At 34.9% G+C, this 20,380-nt stretch overlaps 1 protein-coding gene across 1 annotated transcript in view; it reads left to right on the top strand.

Moving 5' to 3' along the window:
* The window catches only part of TMEM135 (transmembrane protein 135), a 250,550-nt gene that overhangs the window by 47,561 nt on the left and 182,609 nt on the right, over positions 1-20,380 (top strand). Inside the window, exon 4 of the mRNA XM_017510614.2 lies at positions 1,800-1,833. Coding sequence (XP_017366103.1) covers positions 1,800-1,833 — 34 coding nt within the window. The remainder of the gene's footprint in view (positions 1-1,799; positions 1,834-20,380) is intronic.

The following is a 20,380-nucleotide window of genomic DNA, read 5'->3' as shown; positions in this document are numbered from 1 at the left end:
AAAAAAAAAAAAAAAAAAATTATCAGACTTTCTCATAGAAAGTAAAGAAACATTTTAATTTTGGAATTTGTAGTGCTTTTTAAATTCATCTGTAACCAGCTTTTGGTAAAAATAGGTATCCCCTTGAGACACACTTAACTTTTCTTTCTTCAGTGTATGCGAGACTCTTGGATGTTAATGGTACTGTAACTTTTCTTATATAACTTATTTAAAATAAGCAATATTAGAGTATTTTTGATTTAGAATTTAGTAGGAACTAACAAGAATGGTGAGAACTAGTAAGAACACTTTCAATCCATATATAAAAATTATAGAAAAAAGGACATTAAAAAAAACCTTATAATCTTACAAGTGATTTTATTTAATTTTTTTCCATAACTTTAAAGTTCAGGAGTACATGTGCAGAATGTGCAGGTTTGTATCATGGTGGTTTGCTGCATAGATCATCCCATCACCTTTACCAGAGTTTTTTAAAAATTCTTTTTGTAAGGGCAATTGGGTTCTCTCATTCTGCTGAAATGCATTAGGATCTGAGGAGGGAGATTGCCAGGAGAGTATGGCACTGTGTGTACGGCACTGTGGGTCCTATAACCCCTGCCTCTTTCAACCATAGTGGGTCCAATGTTATGTTTTATATATTGGTGATAATGTAAATTTTTTCTTTAATCATTTTTATGTTTAAAAATATATAAGATTTAATCAGATAACTAGTCCCTCAAATGTTCCCTAATTTTGATGACTAAATTACAGAGTCCCAGAGTACCTGACTTTAGCACTGTTCAGTTAAATCATACTGCCTCCATGTGGCTTTAGGAATATTAAAAATCTTAGCAAACTATTTAAAATAATGAACATTGAAGACTGTGTATGAATCAGGCATCAAGGAGATTTCACTGACAATATCGCTATGAAGATGTGTATTTAAATGAAAGTGATTTGACATTGGTAATTTTTATATATGTTTTCTTTGAGTACTGAAAATGTTCATAACTGAAACTAGAATAATTTTTTTGTAATTTTCAGAGGTTGAACTCTGCCCTTGAACTCTTAAAACCTGTTGAAGACATTTACTAGAGAATAGAATGTGCTTCATTCATTTCTTATATGTAGTATAAGATAAATAGACTGAATAACTGCAGAAAAAGGTTTTTATGTTTGACTTTCTACCTGAATTTTTATTAAATACACTTGGTAAATAAATACACAATTTTTCTGTAAAGTTTTTATAGAACTTTTGTTTGTCCGTTGACATTAGAAAGTTCCCTTAGTGCCTGACTTTTTATTTAACAATGAAATTAAAACCAATGTGATTTAGTATGATTTGTAATATCATTTCATGAAACAAACAATTATGTTGTTGTGAAACAGACAGAAGGGCTGTTTTATTTATTTTTTGTTCAATTTTTATTTGGTCAGAATTGTTTTGTACTTTTTGGTAAGATGAATTAGGGTTCTTTATTATGAAATTTAGGTTTTTCTAGCACAAACATAGACTAGTAAGGAACTGTACCACTCTTGCCAATAACAAGTAACAGTGGGGAAATAGTAATTTAAAAAATTTAATTACTGACCACTAAGAATATTTAATGACAACGAAATGAATGATTTTATAGAATTTATTTAGATGCAGCTAATTTTAGGGCACAGAAAAATTAGTTCAACACAATTTAACTTTTTAAAAAATTATCAGTATGTTTCTCAATTCCCGATAATTCTTTATTTATAGGATTCTAATAAATGATAAAGTGATTATTAAGTCAAATTGAAGTTTAATATCTTCCTTTTAAAATTATTTGCAGGAGAGGGCTGCTCACAATTTATATGGCCAACTTGGTAAGTATTTTTTTTTAACCTTTGATGTTTTCCCATGAGCTATATTTTTTTAAAATCATGTTTCTTAAAAAATGTAAAAAAGGAAAGCCACTTGTATTTGAGAATAATCTTCTTTGTTTTAATGGATAGACCTAAATGTTCAAAAAAGCCTTGATACCATCTGGTTTGTTCCTGTTATATAGGATTGAATTTCACTTATTTTAGAAGGAAATCACTGTCTTGTGCCCTTCATTACCTTTTTTTTTTTGGTTTAAGTTTACATCTTCATCTTTGATAGGCTATACATTTATATGTATATATCTATTTCTTTATATCTCTCTATGTATATATTTCATATTCTGCCTCTGTTGCTATTTCTTATGGGAAATATGATTTAAAGATGGGTTTTTATGATGTATGTTCTTATTGGACATTAAAACAATATTGATACTATCTCCAAACACTCAATGCATTTAATAATATAATTAGCTAGGCTTCCAAATTTCTAAGTTTACATAAATGAAGTTAATGAAATTTTATGTTTTTTAAATACATAATCAAGGTTATATAAATTTTATTGCCAAGAAAAACATTTGCATTAAAATATTTTAAGGTTATTTAATAGACTTGATAGGCAACATTAAAAAATTTAACTAGGAAATATTAATAATTATTTATTTACTTGATGTTAAGTTCCTGAATTCTGTAACAAGGGAGTATATTTCAGAGTTATATTTAGCAATTCATTTTAGTTATAAAATATTTACTTTTTGCTCTGTGCTTTTGTGTTTCTGTGCTAGATGGTGGTAACAAGAGATAGTTTTTGTATTCATGGAGTTTTACTCTCTAGTGGGTGTAGTCACCGTAGAAATAATAATGTATGAAAAGGACTGAAAGATGATTTATAGGGTCCTTTGGAAATCATATAGCACCAAACTATTCTGGATGTGTGGGGTTGGGTCAGAGAAAAGTGGGTGGAACCCTTTTTTAGTCATAGACCTCTTTGAGAATCCGATGACAGATATGGATATTCTGCACAGAAAACTGCTCATGTAAGGAGCAATTCCCAAATTTTCATTTCAGAGTGTTTATGAACCACCAGTTAAGAAAGCTTAGGGTATGCCGTCAGGTAAATTTATTTAAAAATACTCCAGGAACATTAGGAGTTCCAATCTCTTTTAATTATAATGAAATAGAAATTTCAGGACAGCAGGAGAGCAGGATTTCTTTTTGGCATATTCTTCTGGAAAGAGTTCTTACTGGAATGTAAGCTCTGGAACATTTAATTACAGTCTGTCATGTAGTAGAAATTTGATAAATACTTGTTGAATTAATAACAATCTTGCTGGGTATAAATTCTAGATTTACAGTTATTTAAAGATAATAATCCTTTATCTTTGTTCTCTATAGATACTTTTTGGAGTCTGTTGTCAGCCTGTTTTTACTTTTTAGGTAATTTCTCTTTTTTCTTAATTGTTTTGAAGATTTACTTTTGAAGAATTTATTTTTGGCATATTGGGTTTACTCTAGGATATAGATTTATTTTTATTTAGTTTTATCAGAACTCAGCTTTTGTAGTCCAAGAATTAATAGTTAGTTCTGGAATTAAATTCTTATCCAACCTCTCTTTGAATCTTGCTGTTCTGAATTCTCTATATTTTATTATTTTGGAACATACTTTGAGATGCATGTTAAACGTTCTCATGTTCCTCTTCGTGTTTTCTTAATTGCTCTTCAATCTTTTCCTACTTTTTCATCTGTTTGTGCTGAATTCTGGTTATCTTTTCAGATTTGTCTTCAAGTTAACTCATCTATTTACCTGTTTTTTTTTTTAATTTTAATTTTTGGTCTCATTGTGTTGCCCAGGCTGGAGTAAAGTGGTATGATCACGGCTCCCTGCAGCATGAACTCCTGGGCTCAAGCAGTCCTCCTACTCAGCCTCCCAAGTAGCTGGGACCGTAGGCATGTACCACCATGCCCAGCTATTACTTTTTACTTTTTATTTTTGTAGCGATAGGATCTCATTATGTTGCCTACACTGGTCTTAAAGTCCTGGGCTCCAGTGATTCTCTTGCCTTGGCCTCCCAAAGTGCTGTGATTATAGGCAAGAGCCACTGTGCGCAGCCAGTTTACCTGTTTTTAATGCTTAACCTGTCCAGTAAAAATTCAGTTTGAGTGATGATATTTTAATTTTAAAAAGGTAATAAACACCAGACATAACAAAATTCAGAAAATTGCATAATATTTTAATTAAATAATCGTCTAATGTACCTCCACAATACTTTTTTCCATCCTATATTGGTTATAAACTCCATTCATTTCTTCATATGATTTTATAGTATTATTTTTTTTTTGAAAAAATTGTTATTGAAGACCATACTAAATTTATACAAAGAATTTCCATCATGATCTTTTACTTATTTCTATAATAATAGACTCTGGGTTTTTAATTGGTCATGAAAATTTGATTGGTTTCCTGTCACCAGCATTAGTTGGAGACTACCTGGAATATTTAAATGTCAGTGTAAACTTTGCTTCCCAAAAGCCAAATTACATATGGCTGGACTTCCTTTTTAGTTCCTATATAATACTTTTCTGAAACCCTCACTTTATAGGTTCTTATTATTTGTGTCTCATTTTCTTCTTAAAGCCTAGGACCAAATCTGTGTTTGATATATTTCACATTTTGTGAATAATTTCTCAGTAATTTAGAGATCTTGGAATCACTTCTTGCTGTTACTGGCAGATTCCAGATCTGGAGCACCTCATTACTTCTTTTCCTTTTTTTTCTTTCTATAATACTTCCTTCAATTCTCTCCATGCAATCTTTCCTCTGGCTCATTAGAAATTACAGTATAGGCTGAGTATGGTAGTATGGGCCTGAAGTCCCAGCTACTTGGGAGGCTGAGGTGGGAGGATTGTTTAAGGGCAGTTAGTCCAAGACTAATGTAGGCAATATAATGAGACCACCCTGTCTCTTTCTGCAGTGAAGTCTGACTTGATTCATCTTGTATCTTTCTGAGCACTCAATAAATCTGCAACCAGAACCTCAAGTGACTTACAGTTGCTCCCAGTTGCCTGAATTTTTTCTTCCATTATTTTCTTAATGTCCTTGAAACTGAATCCCATTGGTATAGCTTCTTGGATCATAAGATTTTGAAAGATGGTGTAATCTGTTCTTCTGGTTAGTAGTGATATTTTTTTGAGCACTTCTCACCAGAGATTCCTCAAGTGAATGGGTTAAATGAATGTTACTTAGATATTCTTGTTCCTTCTCCTGTAATAGATATTTACGCCTTGGATACCACTTAGGATGCTGTTCTCAGAGGTGTTCATTGGGCTTCCAATCAGTTAGCCCTCCTCCACAGCAAAAGCATTTTACTTTATCACCTTAATCTAAAGCATAAAATTCAGCTCTTGCAAGCTGCTGCCTGTTAACTTGAGTACATCCACATTTGGAAATTATAGATTCATATGCAATTATAAAAAATAACATAGAGATCTCATGTTCTCTTTAGCCAGTTTCCCCCAATAGTAGCGTCTCGCAAAACTATAATACAATATCAAAACCAGGATATTTGATTGATACAGTCAAGATACAGAACATGTCCATCACCATAAGGATTCCTCATGCTGCTGTTTTATAGCCACACCCACTTCTCTCTTGTTCTCGCACCTTCTTAACCCCCATTCATGGTTTTTAGTTATTATGAATAAAGCTGCTATAAATATTCATCTACAGGTTTTCATGTTTTTATTGGTCTGGGATAAATGTCTATTAATGCAGTTGCTGGGTTTATATTATGGCTACATGTTTAGTTTCTGAAGAAACTGTCAACTGTATTCCTGAGTGGTGGCTGTACCATATTGTTAGGGTTTGCAATCTAGAAGAAACCTTTGAATTTCTAGGTCTTTAAAATGGAAAACATTTTTTTGGGGGGGGTACATTTATCTGTAAATTTTAGTATTAGAAAAGTTTCTGGGGAAAATACAAACTATGAATTGGTGGTTTTTGCCAGTTGGTTGTAAACACCCATTCATTCAAAATGTTAATGAGATTGAAGACTTGACACATAGATTTTGACTATGTCTAAGGGAAAGTGAATTTGAACATGATCATAATATTTTCTGGGTACTAATAATAATCTGATATGCTTCATCTTCCTTTTTATCTAAGCAGAGCCATTTATTTATTACTACATAACTTTTACTACATGAAGAGGGTACTTGGTTCAGAACAGGTAGGGATTTAAACACTCAGGGAGAACTGAATTCAATCTAAAGAAATAACTTTTTCTTACAACTTGATTATATTGCTTATGAGACTTAAGTTGAAATTGTTGGCTTATAACATCCAACAGTAAAATTTCTAAATGTTGGGAGGTTTTATTTAAACCAAATATTTACTATTTTTTGGTATGTGTTTCTGATTTGAAAAATAAAGAGGAAAGTAAAAATTACCTGTGATTTTACCATTTAGTGATTATTAACATTTAACTATTATTTTTTATCCCTTTTTCTCCAAAGTAGAGACGTAAATATGTAAACATGTATATATATGTATATATATATATATATATATATATATATATAATTTTAGATAATCATTTTTTAAAAAAATTGGGGGCATATTGTTTATTGTTTTATGACATAAATTTTGATTGCTGTGACATATATTTTTTATTGCTAATAAGAGTAATAATCATTTTGGGCAGAGGATTTAATCCCACATTTCCATTTGCTTCTTAGCTATATCTTCCTTACAGCGGGTTGGTTTTATACATACACACATGCATATAGCCCCACTGAAATTGTTGGGAGATGATGAAATAATAGTTATTTGGTTAGTAATAATATTTTGTTAGTTTTGGCTGTGGCAATTATCCATTTCTTAATTATTTTTATTAGAAAGTTTCATAGACATTGCCATGTCTTTGAGTGAATACGTGATAGAAGAATATATAGAACTAATTTCATATTGTCTTACTTATCTTTATCTTCATTTTCAGCAGTGAACATTTATTTAGCACAAAGAGATATGTTAGGTATTGGTACACAAGCCATTATTCTGCCCTTGCCCTTGATTTAGTTGAAGAAACAAGGTATATTTACATATGGATTTTAAATAAATGGATAATTAGCATTCCAAGATAGTATATTCATGAGAAATATGTGATTAGGCCATTTAGAACTTTAAGAAAGAGAGAGCGGTGGCGCATACCCGTAATCCCAGCACTTTTGGAGGCCAAGGCAGGCGGATCACCTGAGGTCAGGAGTTTGAGACCAGCCTGACCAACATGGTAAAACCCTGTCTCTACTAAAAATACAGAAATTAGTCAGGTGTGGTGGCGTGCACCTGTAATCCTAGCTACTAGGGAGGCAGAGGCAGGAGAATTGCTTGAACTCAGGAAGCGGAGGTTGCAGTGAGTCAAGATCATGCCACTGTACTACAGCCTGGGCAACAGCAAGACTCTGTCTCAAAAAAAGCAAAAAAAAAAGAACGTTAAGAAAAAGAGCTATCAGATAGAAGTAAGTTTTCCTAAGTTGCAATTATTAGACCACTAGTTTATAGCCTTAATGATTAGCACTTAAAAACATACAAATTGAAGGCAATTGTATTAATACCCATCTGAAAATGTTGCTTTCTTGTTATGTGTTAGTTAGCATGTATTAGAATGAAAAGTACCCAATTAAAAAAAAATAGTAGTTTTCTAGATTTTAAAAATTGATAGCAAATTAGTTATTAAAGGTCAAAATGAATGAAATGTGTATAGAAAGAAGCATAAAGAGTTAAATGTTTTCCCTGGCTAAGATATGTCTATAAAATTATGGAAAAATTTTCCTGGGCTAATATGCCAGAACCAATTACCTATAAGAACACCTGCTGTTAGGATTCAACTTTGCCACAGTGTGATTTAAAAGGGAACACATAAGCAAAATTTGCATTTACATGATTTTCCTTTATTATATTAGTTGTGACAATGACTAAGGTTTACAGTCTTTAAAAATTTATCGTATGCTGCTAACAGTTATATAAAATTGGATGTGGAATATAATTAGTTCACTTACATTTAACTGTAAGAAAAAAATTTGAGACATTTAAAAATCCTTCTGTTTAAATCCTTTTGAAAATTTCTCTGTAATTGTATTTATGCCACCAAACATTTTCACAGTGTATACATTTTAAAATTGTAAACATACATCTACTGGGTTTGCCTTTAGGGTTTGCTTTTTAATGTTAAACATGCAATGTCTTGTATTAAAACATCTATATTTAATTTTTTAAATGTAAGTTTTGAAAATGGTGGTTTTCAAACCTTACACGGAGCACGGGGGCTCACGCCTGTAATTCCAGCACTTTGGGAGGCTGAGAGGGGCAGATCACCTGAGATTGGGAGTTCGAGACCAGCCTGAGGAACATGGAGAAACCTCGTCTCTACTAAAAATACAAAATTAGCTGGGCGTGGTGGTGCTTGCCTGTAATCCCAGCTACTTGGAAGGCTGAGGGGGGGAGAATTGCTTGAACCAGGACTCGGATGTTGTGATGAGCTGAGATTGCGCTGTTGCACTCCAGCCTGGGTAACAAGAGCAAAACTCTTGTCTCAAAAAAAGAAAAAAAAAAGGAAAGAAAGAAAATCGTGATTCTTATGTTTTCTTCTAAGGCTACTTCAATTTAATTGGATTTAGCAGGTATTTATTATGTATATCAGTGCTGTGCTGGGCACATGAGGATACAAAGGAAATACAAAATGGATTGTAAACTAGTTGGATAAATTTGACAGATGAAAGAAATAAAATGAGAGTGTTAAATTTAAAAAACAATTATAAACACTCTCAGATTGCTCCTCTAAGCCTTCTCTAGGTAGCACATGGCATCAACCATCCATCTATTTTTTTTTCAGGCCAGAAACTTAGGATTTTTAATTCTTTTCTTCTCTTTATATTTCTAATCCAATCCATTGGAACATTTTATTCTGCTTCTAACACGTATTCTGAATCTTTAAATGTCTTTCAGCTCCATTATTGTAATGATAGTCTAAGCCCTGACGTCTCTTGCCTGAGTTATCTCAGTGCCTAACTGGTGTATGTCTTGCCAGTCTTGTCTGTGTAATATGTCTTCCACACACTATTCAGAGCCATTAGAAATACAAATTTAGAGTATGTTGAGCCTTTGCCTAAGACTTAGAAAAGCCTTTCCTTCCCACTGCAACCCAAATAAAACCAAAAGCCTTACTGCTACTTACAGGGCTCTGTATCATAACCTCTACCCCTCTGACCTCACTCTTCTTGTTCCTTACTCTGGCTTTCTGTCTGTTGAGCATCCAAAGCCTGTTATTTTGTTACATCCTTAGCACTTGCTTTTCTTTTTGCTTGGAAATATTTTTCCCTGGATTTTTCTTGGCTAGCGTCTTCTTATTTACCTCTCAGATCAGTGTCAACTTCTGAGGGAGCCCTTCCTTACTATATTAGAGATGTTTTTCCTCATCTCTCTAACTCATGATCTTATTTTATCTTTTTATAGCATATGTAAATACTGAAGTTTCTTATTTGTTACAATTTTTTTTTCTGTCACTATATATAAGCTGCTGGAGGGCAAGGTCCCTAGCTTGGTCATTGACATATCCACCGTACCCACCAACAGTGCTTGGCATATAATATATACTCAATAAATAATTAGTGAATGAATGTAGCTTGGGAGCAAATACTCCTAAAATGACAAAGAGGAGAGAGAATGATCCTATGATCCTTTTTCTTCTAACTTGGTGACTCTAATATCCATTCTTACTCTTTTTCCCCTTCCATTTGCCCCAAGACCCAAGATCTTTAAGCCAACCAAATGATCTTTTTTTCTCCCCACAGGAAGGTAAGCAAATGAGTAAGTGGACCTGACCTCTGCTGAATTCCTGAACTAGTAGATTCCTTCCTTGGAAGCTTTCTAGAACTACCAGAATTGGGAATGATATTCTTCTCTCTGTTCTTACTTTGATTCTTTTAATCACATTGAGAAATGTAAGTTTTTGGTACTCAGTATAACATTGAGTAATGTTGAGCTCTTATCTGTGCTTTGTAGATGGTGAATTACTTTGCTATCCAAGATGAATAGGTTACTTAAAGTTTCCATGGTTCGTTTGATCACAAATGCAGGCAGAGAGAATTTTCTAGAGACTTGCTAAGCTTGTGCGCATGAAAAGGGACATTATTAAAGACCAGCAATAATTTCTTAAATTGAGTGTTATTGGAAACATTCTTTTTTCTCACTTGAGGCAGTTTCTATGATGATAGCCACAACTTTTAAAAATAATTATAGATAACATTAAGAGGGGAACATACTTAACTTTTAGATAGAGACCTCCCACAAGAATTTATGAATATTACATGGTATATTATCTTACTATGTATAAAGAGGTCTAATCTATCTTCTGGAAAAGGGACCCAGAGAGTTTTGCAGTAACTTGTTAAAGAATAGTGGCACAGTTTGTTGACTTCATTTATTACCAGGAGTAACAAGACTTGTCAAGTGATGTTAAAGAATCCATGACAGTGAGGGATTTTCCAAAGGGTCTTTTTTAAACTAAGATGAAGCTTAACGACATTGTCTAAAGAAAGTGTCTTTTTTATGTTTAGCGCTGAAGAGCTAGGCCCTGAAGGGTGTTGTATTTTTGTTCTTAACAATTTTTCTTTTGTATTACAAATTGAGTGAAAAATCTAAAACTACTTTAAGGAGCTAGTTCACAAACTTGATCTTTTTTAGAAGCACTGGGGTAGCTTTTAATCACACAAATTCTGAGGCCCAACCCCAGATGTACTGAGTCAGAATCCTTTGACACTTAGGACTATCTCTCCCTCTCTGTCATTGTCTCCGTTCTTCCCATTTCTTCTCCTTCCCTCCTTCTCTCCGCTTCTCTGCCACTAAATCTTTTCAAGCAATTCTGATGGAAATTTGCTACCTGCTATTTGAGAATTACTGCTTCAAGAGAATCCTCTTGAAGCCTTATTTGGAAAGAAAGTGAATAAATTTTGTGGTCATTAAGAAGGAGGCAGTTGACATTAAAAGATATTCCCTGTAAGACTTGTTCTAAGGAGGCTTATTGAGAGATTTATGACCAGTTAATATTAATATTTTAAAATAAACTATGATGTCACATTCTGTTTTTTATCATAACAGAATTTTAGATTTACCTTGTCTTCTTGGATTCTGTTTCTACATTTCTCAAATAACTAATAGTTGTAATAAATTATTAGATGATTTAATAATGTGCTTTCAAGATATAACCACATTATTGTATTTACTTTTAACTTGACACCATGGTTTCAAGACCTATGCATATTGTCTTATATACTTATAGTACATTGCAATACATGTTTGTCCCCTCTAAAACTCATAAACTTGAAACTTTATTTGGAAAGAAAGTGAATAAAATTAGTGTCCAAAATTTTGTGTTCAGAATCTTGTGTTTGAAATCTAATTGCCATTGTAATGGTATTAAGAGCTAGAACCTTTAAGAGATGTTTAGGTTATGAAGACCCCACCTTTGGGAATGGACTAATGATGGTTTGGTGGGAGTGAGTTCATTATGATGAAAGTGAGTTTGCTCCTTCTTATTCTGTCTCCATCTTTCTTCGTCCTCTGCCATGTGATACCTTCTGCCATGTTATGACATAGCAAGAAGTCTTTTGCCAAATGCTGCCACCTTGATATTTGACTTTTTAGTCTCTAGAACTCTGAGCCGTTAGATTTCTGTTCAGTATCAGAACTGTGAGCCCATAATTTCTGTTCACTGATCAATTACCCAGTCTCAGATATTCTGTTATGGCAGCACAAAATGGACTAAGAGGGCGTAGTTCCTCATTACTGTGAGTGGGAATGAGAGTTCAGTTTTCTAGGTGGTCTCTATTGACACCCTTGGAGGTAGGAGAAAGTAGAGGCCGTTACCAGCTGGTGGGGATGAAAGTCCTTGGAGGTAGGAGAAAGCAGAGGTGTTGTTACCAGATGGTAGGGATGACAGTCCCAGCTGCCTAATTGGTCTTCTCTGATGTATCGTATTGTGGATTTTTTTTTTGAGACAGGGTCTTGCTCTGTCATCCAGGCTGTCGTGCAGTGGTGCTATCTTGGTTCACTGCAACCTCCGCCTCTCAGGCTCAAATGATTCTTGTACCTCAGCCTTCTGCGTAGCTGGGACTTCAGGTGAGTGTCACCATGCCCGGCTTTTTTTCTTTTTTTTTTTGAGATGGAGCCTAGCTGTGTTGCCAGGCAGAGCTCACTGCAACCTCTGCCTCCTGAGTTCAAACGATTCTCCTGCCTTAGCCTCCCAAGTAGCTGGGATTACAGGTACATGCCACCACATCTGGCTAATTTTTGTATTTTTAGTAGAGGTGGGGTTTCACAATGTTGGCCAGGATGGCCTCGATCTTTTAACCTCGTGATCCGCCCACCTCAGCCTCCCAAAGTGTTGGAATTACAGGCATGAGCCACCTTGCCCATCCATTTTTTTTTTTTTTTTTTTTTTTTTTAAAGAATTGGTGTTTCACCATGTTGGCCAGGCTGGTTTTGAATTCCTGGCCTCAAGTGATCTACCTACCTTGGCCTCCCAAAGTGCTGGGATTACAGGTGCGAGCCATGGTGCCTGGCCCCATTGGGGAATTTGAAGTGCCTTGTTACAGTCTCATGAAGATGAAAGTCTAGGTTTTCTTCCTGGCCCTTGCAAGTGGATGGTGGAGCCACAGCTATTATTTTTTTCCTGTGGTAGCTGGCTGGAATAGAACAGTTTTTGTCAAAAAGTTTCTGTTTCGATAGGCTGCCCTTCTGGTCATTTAGTAAGACAGAGCAGGTTTTTGTCTGAGCCTATTAGCATTTCTGGGTTGCCAGCTTCTTCAGAGCCATAACTGGGATGTATGAGGCAAAAGGCAAGACTCTGTCTTAAAAAAAAAAAAAAAAAAAAAAAAGAAGTCAGAGGCTCCAAGAATGTAGATATCATTTGAAAATATTGATTAAGGAAGTGGAAAATTCAGTGATGTACTAAAACCATGTTTCTTCCAACAATGAGAAAAGAAAAACAGTTACAGTCTCCATAAAAAACAAAAAGCTATACAAGAAAGTGATAGACCAAATATGAAACAGTAGGACATGATTTTGAACAACTGATGGAGAATTGACCTTAACTTTTGGAAAACACTTATAGAGCAGTACAGTTTTAGTTCCTGTCATTACATTGATATTCAATTAAATGAGTACCGTCTCAATAATTGATTATGGACTTTATATATTTAGTACTTTAAACATTTATTCATTTTTAACTTTTGGGTTTTCTTAACTCATTGAGCTGTATATGCTAGAAAAATGGACTGCTTTATTAACAGTTAAGCTGCTTTTCTATGTGTTATCAAACCATTGTAAACATGGTGGCCAAAAGAACATAGTATTGGCACTGCCTGAGAACTGGGGAGCATAGATGTATAGGGCTTGGAAATAATTGTACACACTAGTTAACCAAGGATGCAGTACCTGTAATAGCATGCTTCTTTTATAACAAAGGGCTTTGACAGACAAGTTAGTCTTGCAAGTAGCTAGGAAAACAGAAGTCTAGAATAGACGGCTGACCATATTCCAGTATATTCATGCATAGTTACCATTACTGATTATCTTTGAACCTAAATGAAAGCAATATATACAAAGAGTTTTGGAGGAATGTTGAATGTTGAACTATGTGAGAGAAGCTCTGGTCAAAGATGGGGGATGATTAAGCATTTAGTAGTGTAATGCATAGAGTAGATTTAAAATTACATCAAAGAAATTTATTTAATTTTATTTAAGAAATTCGTGTAGGCCAGACCTTAAGAAACATCTCTGTGCTGTCCATTATTTTTTTTAAAAAACTATGTCATAATGCTCAAATCCTATAGCATATTATTAATATCTCTTTAATAATTAAACCTAAATTCTAGATCATTTTAGTTTATAAGCATTTTGTCTCTGCATTGGAAATGACTATGGTGAATTTAATCTTAAAATATCTCTATCCTTATATTTCAAGTAGAGCATTTAAAAAAGTAAAATAAAGTAATTTTATTTGGCATCAGAGCTATGATTTACCCCTACCCCACCTAATACCAGACCCTCTTTAAGTAAATACTTTTGTAGTTACCTTGCCTTTTATACTTCTGCAGCTGAGCTGTGTTTACATTGAATTTGCAACCTTTGAGGTTTATAAATTGTTCAGTTTAATGGTTTCATCGGCATTGACTTTTCTATTAGTTTTTATATCTAGTTGATTTTAAATAGCTAAATTTAGAAATATTTACTCTTGACTAGAATATTCATGATTCAACTTTATTTAGAGAGTATTTATATGAGGCCGGGCGCGGTGGCTCAAGCCTGTAATCCCAGCACTTTGGGAGGCCGAGGTTGGGTGGATCACGAGGTCAAGAGATCGAGACCATCCTGGTCAACACGGTGAAACCCCGTCTCTACTAAAAATACAAAACATTAGCTGGGCATGGTGGCGCGTGCCTGTAATCCCAGCTACGCAGGAAGCTGAGGCAGGAGAATTGCCTGAACCCAGGAGGCGGAGGTTGCGGTGAGCCGAGATCACGCCATTGCACTCCAGCCTGGGTAACGAGAGCGAAACTCCGTCCCCCCCCCCCAAAAAAAAGAGAGAGTATTTATATGAGAATTTTACTTATAACATCAACATTTTTCTTTTTAAATGAAAAGTAAGTTTAATACACATAGTATTTTGAATTTAATATCACAAAGAGGAAAAGTAAATCCTGTGATATTTAAATTCATTATTGGGCTGATCATGTTTGAACCTCAATCCAAGAAGATCTTAGGGAAACCTGTAGCATAGTCTTAGAAATTTATTAAACATTAAATTGATTTATATAGTATTTAGTTTATTTAACCTATCAGTGAAATAAAAATATTAATGTATTTTTAAGATTATAGATTAATGGTAAATTTTAGTTACATTACCAAATCATAGGATTAAAAAATAGATTTATAGAATAATTTTTCATTTGTTACTCTTGAAGAATGTAAATTAACATTCATTCTGTTACTGCTTTATAGTTTCTACCTCATTTTGACCAATGATATGTGTATATATGAGAATAAGTATTTATTAATGTGCCATAAGTGCATGTATTGCCATAGTTTCTAGATCTGGAATTGACAATTTATCTGAATAATTGTTAGCCTTTATAAACACAGTTTTATTGTGCCTAAGACAAGAAAGCAATGATATTGAAAGCCTATGCTTTCCAACATATGGCTTCAATTTGAATTTCAATAAGAATGTGGAAGTCATTACCCTGACATCTGAAACTGAGGTAGCAATAAAAAATTATCACTAACAGGACAGCAGACACAATTTATTTTGTGTTTATTACTGGGTGGCCTACTTGAAACTTTTCAGAAACTTAATTGATTCCAGATATTAGAAAATTAAAATTAAATTATGATATTTATTTTTGATGCATTTAAATTAGCTGTTTTAATAGGATTGGTATAAATTGGTGATCAGTATCTATTAAGATTTATAGCATATATGTATACACACACACACGCACACACACACACGCACACACACACACACATATACTGTACACACACACATAGTATAGGCATACCTCAAAGATATCATGGGTTTGAATCTAAACCACTGCAATGAAGTGAATACTGCAGTAAAATGAGTCACATGAATTATTTTTTTGCTTTTCCAGTGCATATAAAAATGTTTGCATTATACTGCTGTGTCTTATGTGCAAATAATAATAATAATTATTATTTTTTGAGATGGAGTCTCACTCCTGTTGTCCAGGCTGGAGTGCAGTGGCGTGATCTCGGCTCACTGCAACCTCCACCTCCTGGGTTCAAGCAATTATCCTGCCTCAGCCTCTTGAGTAGCTAGAAGTACAGGCATGTGGTACCATGCCTGGCTAATTTTTGTATTTTTAGTGGAGACGGGGTTTAGCCATGTTGGTCAGGCTGGTCTCAAACTCCTGACATCGTGATCTGCCTGCCTCAGCCTCCTAATGTGCTTGGATTTCAGGAATGAGTCACTGTGCCCGGCCAAAGCATTATGTTTTAAACAAAGTACACACTTTAATTAAAAAATATAGCTAAAAGTTGATAATGATCATCTGAGCCTTCAGCAAGTGATAATGTTTGGAAGGCCTTGCCCCAGTGTTGATGATTGCTAATTAGGGTGGTGGTTGCTGAAGGTTGGCCAACAGTGAAGTTTGGCAAACAATAAAGTTTGCCATATTGATTGACTCTGACTCTTTGTTGAAAGATCTCTCTGTAGCATGCAATGATGTTTGATAGCATTTCAAGCATAGTACAATTTCTTTTAAAATTGGAGTCAGTTCTCTAAAGTGATGCTACTGCTTTCTCAATTAAGTTTATGTAATACTCAATTCTTTGTTGTCACTTCAATAATGTCCATAGCATCATCACCAGGAGTAAATTTCATTTCAAGAAACCTCTTTTTTGCTCATCCATAAGAAAAACACAGAAGTCCTCATCTGTTCAGGTTTTATCATGAGATTTGAGGCATTCAGTCACATCTTCCAGCTTCACTTCTATTCTAGTTCTGCTTCTCTTTCTACCGCATTTGCAGTTACTTCCTTCACTGAAGTCTTGAACCCCTCAAAGTCACCTATGAGGGTGAGAATCAACATCTTCGAAACTCCTGTTAATGTGGATATTTAGACCTCCTGCCATGAATCACTAATGTCCTTAGTGGCATCTAGAATGATGAATCCTTTCCAGAAGGTTTGCAATTTACTTTGCTCTGATCTGTCAGAGGAATTACTCTCTGTGGCAACTATAGCTTTTTGAAATAGTTGTAAGTAATAAGATTGGCAAGTTTAAACTGCTCCTTGATCCATGGGCTGCAGAATGGATTTTGTATTAGCAGGCATGAGAACATTAATCTTCTTGTACATCCGAGTTCTTGGGTAACCTTGTTTGCTGTCAATGAGTAGTAATATTTTGAAAGGAATCTTTTTTTTTTTCTGAGTAGCAGGTCTCAACAGGGGGCTTAAAATATTCAGTAAACCATGCTATAATCAGATGTGTGCTTTGATGTTCCATTTATAGAACATGGGCACAGTAGATTTAGCTTAATTCTTAAGGGCCTTAGTATCGTCAGAATGGTAAATGATCACTGGCTTCAACTTAAAGCCACCAGTTGTATGGAAAGTCAGTCTGTTCTCTGAAGCTTGGAAGCCAGGCATTGAGTTCTTCTCTCTAGCTATGAAAGTCCTAGATGACATCTTCTTCCAGTATAAGGCAGCTTCGTCTAAAATTTGTTGTTTAGCCACCTTCATCAACAGTCTTGGCTAGGTCTTCTGGAGAACTTCCTGTAGCTGCTGTGCCAGCACTTGTTGCCTCACCTTGCATTTTTATGTTGTGGAGATGGCTTCTTCCCTCAAATCTCCTGAACCCACCTCTGCAAGCTTTGTACTTCTCCAGTTTCCTCACCTTTCTTAGTTTTCATAGAATTGAAGAGAGTTAGGGCCTTGCTCTTGATTAGGTTTTGGTTAAGGGAATGTTGAGGTTGGTTTGATCTTCTATTCAGACCCCTAAAACTTTCTCCATATCGGCAAAAAGGCTGTTTTGCTTTCTTATCATTCTTGTATTCACTGGGATAGCACTTTTTAATTTCCTTTGAGAACTTTTACTTTGCATTTACAGCTTGGCTAACTGGAACAAGAAGCCTAGCTCTGGCCTGTCTTGGCTTTCAACATGCTTCCTCACTAAGCTTAATTATTTCTAGCTTTTGATTTAAAGTGAAAGACATACAACTCTTCTTTTCGCTTGAACACTTAGAATTGCAGGGTTATCAGTTGGCCTAATTTCAATACTATTGTGTCTCAGGGATTAGGGAGGCCTGAGGAGAGGGAGTGAGATGGGTAAACAGCCAGTTGGTGAAGCAGTCAAAACATACACACACATTTATCAATTAAGTTTGCTGTCTCACATGGTTTGCAATTTGTGGCACTCAGTCTTGAAAGCAATTATAATGGTAACATTAACGATAACAGGCCAGGTGTGGTGGCTCATGTGTGTAATCCCAGCACTTTGGGAGGCGAAGGCAGACAGATCACTTGAGGCCAGGAGATTGACACCGGCCTGGCCAACATGGTGAAACCATGTCTTTACTAAAAATACAAAAATTAGCTGTTCGTGCTGATGCATGCCTATAATCCCAGCTACTTGGGCATCTAAGGCATGAATCACTTGAACCTGGGAGTTAGAGGTTATGGTGAGCCAAGATTGTGTCACTGCACTCCAGCAGAGTGAGACTCTGTCTCAAAAACAGAACAAAACAAAAAGATTAAAGATTCCTGATTATATTATCATAACATATATGGTAATAATGAGAAAGTTTGAAAGGCTAGGAGAATTACNAAGTGAGCACATTTTCTTGGAAAAATGTCATGGATAGACTTGCTCAGTTCAGGTTGCTGCATATCTTTAATCTGTAAAAAACACAGTATCTGTGAAGTGCAATCAAATGAGATTGCCTGCATATGCATACATAGTCATTGTATGTATGTAGTCATTTGTGTGACAAAGGACTGAAAAGATTCATTTGAAAGTGCTGAATGGATTAATAATTATAATTAACATTTCTGAATGGAGATCATCGGTGGAAAAAGGATTTCTTGTTATATAAATAAGCTTATTAGCCTTTTTTTTTTTTTTTTTTTTTTTTTCTTTTTTAGATAGTCTCACTGTGTCATCCAGGCTAGAGTGCAATCATAGCTCACTTCAGCCTCGATCTCTGGGGCTCAAGCCATCCTCCTGGGTAGCTGGAACCACAGGCATGCACCAGTATGACCAGCTAATTTTTTAATTTTTAATTTTTGTAGAGATATCATCTCACTATGTTGCCTAGGGTGGTCTTGAACTCCTGGACTTAAGTGATTCTCCCACTTCGACCTCCCAAAACTCTGGGATTTACAGCCATGAATCACTGGACTACTTTTTAGTCTTATAGTGGGGATATATTACTTGTTTAATACAATATAGCATGACATAAAATTTCATTAATTTCTTTTTTTTTTTTTTTTGAGATGGAGTCTTGCTCTATCACCCAGGCTGGATTGCAATGGCACAATCTTGGCTCACTGCAACCTCTTTTGGCCAGGATGGTCTCGATCTCCTGACCTTGTGATCCTCCCACCTTGGCCTCCCAAAGTGCTGGAATTACAGGCGTGAATTTCATTAATTTCTAAATTTTGTTTGAACTAAAATATTAATCACAATCATTTAAAGCACTTCAGTGTATTGTTAAAGCAAATTAATTTCTAAGTGAAAAATGCATGATCTAGAACTTTATTTGTTGTCTTGAATTCAGTCTTTAAGATAATGTTGCTTCATTTACCTAGCAAATTTTGACTCTTCATACGTTCCTTACATTGAATTAAGTGTTGTGGAAACAATGATGAATTGAAAAGCTCGAGGTTTAGTGAGATGTAGGTACCAGTAAATATGTATATTTCTATATGATATGATAAATGTTATTTAGCAAAGTGGAAGAAGGACAGAAAAACTGCGAGAAAATGTAGGGGTAGATTTTCTGTGGAGTCTGCATTCTTGAAGCATGAGTAAGAATTTTCTGGATAGGTAAGCTAAGGAAAGCAAAGAGAATTCTCACCTGAGGGAGCATTGTGTGCGAACAGGGAGTCCTGAGTTGATGGGATGTATTTATTCATCCTTTCTTTGTTCATTTATTTATTCTTTATTCAGCTAATATTTATTGTACACCTATGTACCACTTTGGGTGCTGTGGATATCATAGTGAACCTGACAGACATACTCCTGTCATAAAATGCAGTATAATGTGGAAGAATAAATAATTAAAATTTTGATGAGTGTTGCAAAAGAGAAAGCATGGGGTGTTACAGATATATGTACCAATGTTAAATATAGGAGTAGTTTCTGGAATATTGAGGAGTGGTATGAGATGGGATTGGAAGGAGGGATTTGGTCCAATTTTAAAAGGTATTATATACTGAGCACAGGAGTTTAAATAACATTTCATTAATTAAAAAAAATTAGCTATAGAAGTTCTACAGTATGATTAAAATTTTTACTTTATGACAATCACTTTGAATGTATGGTATTTTTTTTTTTTCTTTTGAGATGGAGTCTTGCTCCACTGCCCAGGCCGGAGTACAGTGACATGATCTTGGCTCACTGCAGCCTCCGCCTCCTGGGTTCAAGTGATTCTGCTGCCTCAGCCTCCTGAGTAGCTGGGACTACAGGTACATGTCATCACACCTGGCTAATTTTTGTATTTTTAGTAGAAATGGGGTTTCACCATGTTGGCTGGGCTGGACTGAAACTCCTGACCTCAGGTGATCCACTTGCCTCAGCCTCCCAAAGTACTGGGATTATAGGCGTAAGCCACCATGCCTCATCTGAATGTCCTCTTAAGGATAGATTATAGTAGGACTGGATTGATAACATGGCCGGTTAGGTTCTTACAGTGTTCAATTAGTAAAACATTTTAATTGCTTAGATGTGAACATAGACAGCAAAGAGAAAATTTTG

This window comes from Cebus imitator, unplaced genomic scaffold (genome assembly GCF_001604975.1).
Source record: "Cebus imitator isolate Cc_AM_T3 unplaced genomic scaffold, Cebus_imitator-1.0 Scaffold442, whole genome shotgun sequence".
NCBI classification, from domain to species: domain Eukaryota; kingdom Metazoa; phylum Chordata; class Mammalia; order Primates; family Cebidae; genus Cebus; species Cebus imitator.
Note: the sequence above shows the minus strand (reverse complement) of the source record. Positions and strands in the feature narration are given on the sequence as shown.